Source organism: Guillardia theta (assembly GCF_000315625.1).
Source record: "Guillardia theta CCMP2712 unplaced genomic scaffold GUITHscaffold_19, whole genome shotgun sequence".
In the NCBI taxonomy this organism is placed as follows: domain Eukaryota; class Cryptophyceae; order Pyrenomonadales; family Geminigeraceae; genus Guillardia; species Guillardia theta.
This window is the reverse complement of record NW_005434655.1, coordinates 731,172-738,680: the sequence shown is the minus strand read 5'-3', so window position 1 is coordinate 738,680 and position 7,509 is coordinate 731,172. Positions and strand designations below refer to the sequence as shown.

General features: G+C 50.1%; 2 protein-coding genes across 2 annotated transcripts; both read right to left on the bottom strand.

Annotated features, from left to right (window-relative positions):
* Positions 1-248: 248 nt before the first annotated feature.
* Positions 249-2,165, bottom strand: GUITHDRAFT_136328 (hypothetical protein; the record flags this gene model as incomplete). The annotated part of the gene is made up of 2 exons (XM_005836095.1): positions 249-1,622; positions 1,845-2,165. The coding sequence occupies 2 exons, from the start codon at positions 2,163-2,165 to the stop codon at positions 249-251; spliced, it is 1,695 nt and encodes a 564-aa protein (XP_005836152.1).
* Positions 2,166-4,675: 2,510 nt separating this feature from the next.
* Positions 4,676-7,332, bottom strand: GUITHDRAFT_44341 (hypothetical protein; the record flags this gene model as incomplete). Its single annotated transcript, XM_005836094.1, has 14 exons — positions 4,676-4,783; positions 4,867-4,944; positions 5,066-5,158; positions 5,214-5,309; positions 5,591-5,661; positions 5,943-6,034; positions 6,084-6,119; positions 6,243-6,295; positions 6,340-6,404; positions 6,719-6,791; positions 6,846-6,889; positions 6,967-7,023; positions 7,078-7,105; positions 7,252-7,332. Coding segments are annotated over 14 exons (975 nt in total), but the record flags the coding sequence as incomplete, so codon positions are not given.
* Between the last annotated feature and the right edge of the window lie 177 nt (positions 7,333-7,509).

Sequence of the window (7,509 nt, the reverse complement as noted above, 5' to 3'; positions counted from 1 at the left end):
AGGAGAAAGTAAGCAATACCCTTGCAATTCAAAGAGCTCGTCGGACGGAAAATCATCCTGGAGCTCCCAGATAGTGATAAGATACCTGAGAGTATGAGGAAAAACGTTAGATTGAGAAAACTAGGGCAAACGAGGAGGGAGGGAAGGGGGGCAAGGCAAGGGAAGGAAAGCAGTGGAAACGGAGGTGAACCAGGGACGGGAAGAGGGAAAGGGAGGGAGGGAGGGAGGGATGGGAAGGGAGTTTATCATCAGACAGGCAGCATGCAAGGACGAGCGGTCGGAGGAGGATACCTCAACCTCGGAGCGAAGACCCCATCCGCTCCCCTCCTCTCATCCTTGTACACCAGAACCGTTCGCGCCCTCCAGTCCTTGTGCGCGACGGCTCCCACAACGCACCAGAGGTCCTTCTTCCTCGTGGACCACATGAAAGTCTCCCCAACATGATGTGACTGCAGGTTGGTCGCCCTGCACGTCCTGACCTTGTCGAAAAACCCGAAGAGGTCGGAAAGCAGCGGGAGCGGCTCCCGGGGGGGCGGAGAGCTCTTGGGCGAGGGCCAGCGAGGAGAGGACGGCCAGGGGCCGAGGTCAGTGTCGATGTACTGCATCCTCTCTGGGCTGTTGTCGGAGTCCAAGGAGGAGATGACCCTGTTGCGGACGACTGCGTCCTCGAACTCGAGTCGGAACACCCGCTGCCCTCCCTCTTCCTCTTCCTCCTCCATGTCGGGGATCACGTAGCACGACCAAACTCCCTTCCAGACACCGAGATGATACTTCCTCATGAGGTTCCAGTTGTTGAGCCGCACAGGCGTCAGTTCATGCGCGTCGCTCAGCCTCTCCAGGTACTTCTCAGTGTTGCTCGGAGTTTTCTCCTGCTCCTTGCCTGCCCCTCCTCCTTCCCTCCCCGTCCTCGTCGCCTTTGGATCTCGAACTTCCTTGGAGGCTTCTTCCTGCCTGATGTCGCCTGCTGCAGAGAGCGGGAAGTTGTTGTTGTTGTGGTTAAGGACGTTGATCAGAAGCTTGACGAAGTCCTCGTACTCCAACCGGATCCTCCCGTCTGAGTCTGCAATGTTGAGAAGATCCCACAGCATCTCGTTGCTGATGGTCAGGTTGACGGCCAGCAGAGCAGTTCTCAACTCAATCAACTTGATCTTACCATTGCTGTCCTTCAGCTCATCGAAAATCAGCTTCAGGTGCACACTGTCCCACAACAAAGACTCCTGGAATTCGTCTATCGGGCCCTCCATGCTCTCCTGGCCCTGGCCGTCCATCCCCACAACTTCGTTGCTCTTCCAGAGCTCCACGTCTTGTGCGTAGGGAAGCATCTCATTCCTCCCCCTGCTCCTCTCCCCGGCCCAACCCACAGAGCCCTGCGAGTCCATCTTGCCCACTCGCTTCAGCATCGACGACTCTGTTTCCCTTGCCAGGTTCTCTAGACCACCTAGCTCGGTCAGCTTGGCCGAGAAGTCAAGTTTGTTGCGATGAATGAACTGGCCGTCAACAAGGATGTATCCCAGTTCAATCACCTTCTGGTATGCAGGGCCGTCCACATTGATTAGCCTGCCCGTGATAGGCGATCGCACCCGCTCTCTATCCAGCCCCCTCCATGATGCCTCCACGCCCTCCTGCTGTGAAGGTTGGTACGGACTTTCAGCCCCCATAAGAAACAGAGAGAGTGAGAGAGGGGGAGGGGAGGGGAGAGAGGGCGAGGGCGAGGGCGAGGGCGAGGGAGAGCGGGACGAGGGAGAGGGAGAGGGAGAGGGAGAGCGGGACGAGGGAGAGGGAGAGGGAGAGGGAGAGGGAGAGGGATAGGAACAGGGACAGGAAGAGCTGGTGGCAGGTCAGACCTTGGTGCTGGACATGTTGGAGGATCCAGCTCTTCTGCTGCCCTGAGCTACTGTCAACTTCTTCCTGAACCGCGAAGGCGAGCCCATGGAGCATTCTCGCTGCCACTGAAGCAGTCTGCATCCTCCTCTCCTCTCTTGCTGCATGCGCGGAGCACGGCACAGAGGCTCGGGCCCCATCCCAGCCTGACTTGCCATGAAGTGCTTTTGTGGAACGATCGTCTCGTCGGCGAGTGGGCGAGGGAGAACGCTGAAGCCTAGTTGTACCTGCACGCAGATGTCTGGCAGCAGGAGGAGCACAAAGGCTAATCGTAGCGCTCCCATCCTGTCAGACGATGACGTGAGCGTCGCCCGTATACGAGTCGAGTAACGATGATGTTCAGACCAATCAATCGCTACCTCGGCGTTAATACGCGCACGTAAATCTTTCTCTCATATAATCCTCATCAGCTCGGTATCGCATGCTTAAAGTTCAAAGAATACAAGCGACTGCTAGCGGCTAATGGGAGGTTCGGGTCAAGGATGAATGTGAAGAGATGACAAAGGGATTAGATCATGAATAAGATTTGGTTGTTTGTGTTGCTTGTGCCTGAGATGAATGTTGATAGAGAAGAGGCAGCATGGATAGAGTTTGAAAGTAACAGAACAGACAGAGCATGCAGGCATGATGTGGACAGGGAGGTGTAGAATGAGTATCTAATAGAAATAGCATTTGAGCAAGGCAAGCCAATTTGGAGAAGGTGGGAGGGGACGGAATGGAGAAGATTCCGGAAACGAGCTCAAGGAAGGATGTCAAGAACAAAGGAGAGGAGGAAGAAGAGAGGCAAGGTAGAGATCAGATGGAGAGGAGGAGGAGGGGGGGGGAGGAGGACTAGGACCGCGAACATGGTCAGCGGTCGTATGTAATCTTGGCCTCCGCCATACCTTTTACACCGTTATTTCACCGTTATCGGATACAAAGTTACCCGGTGCGGCCGTTGTGCTGGGTTTTCAGCCATGGCAGATTGTGATGGCGACGGATGGCAGCAGACATTCATGAGTCGCTCTTAGTTATCAAACGATGCAACAAGGAGACCCATGTAACCTGTAAGCTGCATGATTTCACTCTGCACTCTTTAGTTGAGGGGCAGATGAAGACAAATGGTTGCAGTGTTGGATGATGACATGTAACATTGTGGTCGTCAATGGTCCCCTCCTATAGTTGCTCACGCCCTCTGAAGGAACTGTGTGCCAGGAGGCACTAGACACCATGAGGATACAAATCTGATGGACTGTTTTTGAAGATGATGGACTGGTTTTGAAGTTGTTACATCTCCTTGTAAATTATGGGCGAGCAACCGAGTAAAATGTTGCTTCAGGTTGCTACCAATCGTTTGAGACTGAGCCCTCACACACACATACTCACATTTTCTGAGGAATGAGACAGGTAAATAGTTCTAGGATGATGTATACTCTGCTCTCTCACAAACTTACAAATGATGTACAAGGCAATGATATTGTTAGGTAGATTGCGAGGAAATCGAAGAGACAGAAATGACGTAATGGATATGAAACGCAGAGGATACCGTCCCTTGAAATCGGAGAGTCTACTCGGGATGGGAGACGTGCCGGAGATTCAAGTGCTCATACTGGTAGATGATGTCACTTACATGCTAACAGGATGTTAGCCAACTAGATTGTAGACAGGTTGTATAGAAGGAGGGGAGCTCGAAACCAAAAGCTCACATGGATTTTGTTCTCAAAACATTTTGAACTGTTTTGAACGGAACTGTTTTGAGTTTTGGGAATCTCATACCGTGATGCTTTGCTTAAAGGTGATAGGTGTTCTTTTCAAAAGCACTGGATTGGTGCTTTTTGTTCTTCTTCTTAGGAAAAACTATAACCATATTTCAAATGCGAGAGATGGATCTGATGTTGTGATTGTTTCAGCTCATTCAAATTACAATGAGCGAAACCCTTCACGATTTGTTTTCGAGAAATGCGTTGACACTCGGTCGTTATCATGGCGTCGACATTTGTACAGAATATAAAGCGGAAATTCGTTCATCTTGAAGGGCGACATGCACTCCTCGTCAGAGGCTCGTCCTCTTTGCATTTCTATGGGAAATAACATCTCTCTTCTCCCTAATGATGCAAGCAATGAACAATTCTCACCTGCAAGCAAAACTCTGGTCAAGTGCCTGACCCCAAGTCAAAGAGCAGTTATCGTTACATCTTCTTTTTTCCTGTCAGAGCCATGTCGTCTCCTTTTCCTGTCAGGGCTCTCGATGATGCTTGTAATGCGTCTCAAAAAGGAGGAAGACATGTGTAAATGTTGCGGATCCTGGCTTGTACGCCAGTACATGTGTAAATATGTAAAGAAATGATTAGCTATACAGACGACTGATTGTTGATGTTTGTTGAAGATTGTTGATGTTTGTTCTTGTTACTCCTCCCTCCCTGCTGAGCATTCGGCTCTTCGAACTCTCCAGGGACGATCACGCAGCTGCATCATTGGAATGAGGGGGGAAGAAAGGAGTAGAAGGGGAAAGACAAGTGCTGGAGTGGAGGAGCAGAAGGAGAGTGGATCACCTGCCGCAGGCCAACCCACTAGCATTATCTCTTATCTTGTAAGTGATGAGAGTTGCGAGGAGACTGGAAATGGTGCCTGGAAAAGCTTGTCACTCCGACGATCAAGTGAAGCGATGGCAAAGAACGAGAAGAAAACAGAAGCGACGACGACGAGGTCAAGGAGATTGCACAGCAAGCAAGAGAAAGAGATTGGGAGTAAAAGCTTCACCGGCCACGAAGCAAGCCCCGATGCCCTTCGACACATCCTCCGGGTTGATGTAGGAGTAGAGAGCTCCCGACACGAGGGTCCCCATGAGCCTCCCAGCAGCATTGGACATGTAGTAGAAGCCGACGCTAGTTGCGACCTTGTCACCTTCTGCATAGCGCACCACCTAGGAAGAGAGCGAGGTAAGGAGAGGGGCGGAGGGAGGACGACACTAAGGTGGGGTGGAGAGGAGAGAAGAGGAGAGCTCACTAGGTAGGAGTGAATTGACGAATTGATGGCAAATATGAGGGCGAAGATTACAATCCCAACGATCATGGTTGACAACATCTGAAAACTGGAATCAGCACATGAATAAAATCATTATCACAAGCATGATCCGTTGAGATAATCGTCATCATCGTCTCCAGCTTCACCGGCACCTCCATTGCCATGTTGTCAACTTCATTACCTGGTTGTATTCCTGATTCTGAAACTCCGGTGAAACCAGTGTCATCAATGCCAGCACAAAAGGAGGTACACAGTTCAAGTAGCCCCAGAGCACCTGATCATGGCGCACATTTGTCATCTAGTCCCTCGTCTCATTTCGAGTTTTTCACCTCCACCCACTTGTTCGGAGGAGATTGTTTGAGTGGATTGAGCACGAGCTGAGGGGTGTACGCCTGCATCTGACCGTAGAGAATGATGTAGATCGCCTGCGGGAAAGTGAGGAGGTGGGTAAAAAGCTCGTTTCGAGCTGATCCTCCGCAATCCATTCTTATTTCATTGCGCATTCTTCGTCAATCTGCGCCCTCTGTCCTTCTTCTCCCCGCCCGTTCATCCCTCTTCCTTGTCTCCTGCATTTATCGCCCCTCCTCTTCTCCACATCGCTCTTGTTCTCCTTCCCACATGCTCTTGGTTCTCTTGACCGTGTTTTCCCTCCATGACTCTTTCAACCCCTCCCACTCATCGTCATCGTATTCGCATCATCTCATACCAGGAATGCTCCCACAGTGACTCTTGCCAGCCCGAGACCTCCACAGCCAGAATTCACATTTTGACAGATTCCTTGATCCCCAGTCTGGAAAGTAACAAGCGTTGCTGTCATTACCAACAAAATTTGGAGGAGAGACAGTTGTATCTTACAAGAAGACACTCTGTTCCTCCTCCACAACCAATGTCGGCCGAGCAGGTGGCATTCAAACCTATCAAAACAAGATCACATCATCTGTTCGTCTGTTCTCGCCTCTATCATTGAGTGTTTGCTGATAAAGAGAGTGGTTCTCAGAACCATCACTACCACAACAGCCTCTATTGACATCATCATCACAATCGCAATATTGATATACTTGTGCAAGCTGGAGCGCGCAGGTAGAAGGGAAGAGGAACTTCGAACCACAAGTCTCTTGATGCAAACAGGAAAAGTCTTGCAAACGAAAGCCTGAAGTACAATGAGAACATACATACTCATGATAAAAATTCAAAGTCACCAGTTCAGGTTGTGATTTCCAGAGAAAAGCGCATCCCTACAAAATCATGTTCAGTATCACACGGTCTCCCACTATCCTAATTTTTTGTGTCATGTCCAACTCCATCAATATCACCAGCATAGACATAAGAAATATTCAACATGATTCACGTGCGCAAACCTCAAGGTCACATTCTTCGATTTTGCAGTTCCAAGATTGCTATCAAGGCCAATCTGCATGCATATCAGCATGATTAGATTTCTGCTTTAAACCGCACAATGGCCCAGGGATATGCGCACAAGATCATGAAAACGTTTACACCTGCCCATGTTTCATGAGTTCCTCATCCTACTACCCTCCACTCCTAATCTCCTCCTCTCCACCTAGAGCAAGGTAGAAGCCCCACTCGTCACTCGCACCCAGACACGCCGCTCCTGCGCGAGTTGGGGTAAGAGAAAAGTTGGGGAAGGATGTGGAAGAATAAGGTAGGACAAGGCGATGGTGGGGCTCTGCAGGAGGGGGAATGGAGGCGGGAAAAGGCGGAGAAGATACTGGAAGATGAAGAGGAGGAAGATAGTGGAAGAAGGAGGAACAGAAGATATGAGGTAGGGGCGAGGAGGAAGTGGAGGGAGGAGAGGAGGAAGAGATTGCGTCACCAATGAAGTATCCAACTCCTTTCAGAGAGTTCTTCCACCCTGTGATGTAGGAGACGAGCTTGAAGAGAGCGCCCTTGAGCCATCACCATCAATTCTTCCCTCCAAAGAGAAGTCAAGGTGCATCTACCTGCTTTTCTTCCGGGGTTACAAGCTTTGTAACGGTCTTCCCCCCTGGGTATCATCGTCATTTCAATCATCAGATCAAACTTCACTTCATCTGCAACAAGATTCAACAAGTCCGACATTACCAAGTTTCGTGAGATCTTTTGCAATCCCGCAGAGCATTTGAGCGATGGTCACATAAACTGTTTTGTAGCATGACAGTCAATTTGAGCAGAAGGACATGACATTCATCGTACTGATCGCAGTCGACTTGCTCCAACTATTCTGTTGCGTCAGCAGGAGAAGAAAGACGTGTCAGTATTTGTGATGCGCAAGAACAACAATGAAGACATGTCATTGTTTGTGATGCGCAAGAACAACAATGAAGACATGTCATTGTTTGTGATGCGCAAGAAAAAAAAGGTTCAGACCTGCCAACCAAACAGCATCCCCAACCCCATCAGCTGCAATGTGAGACCGACGAGGAGAGTCCACTTGATCCCCCACTGTGACAGAGAAGTTGAGCGACAGCAGAATGAATGCGAGGAGGAGGAGGAGGAGGAGACAGGAAGATCGGAACAGAAAAACGACACGGGAGGGCGGGGAGAGAGTACAGCATGGAGGTGAACAGAAGAATATGATGATTAGACATTTGCACGAAAGAAAAGCGGAAGATGGGAGGGGGAGAG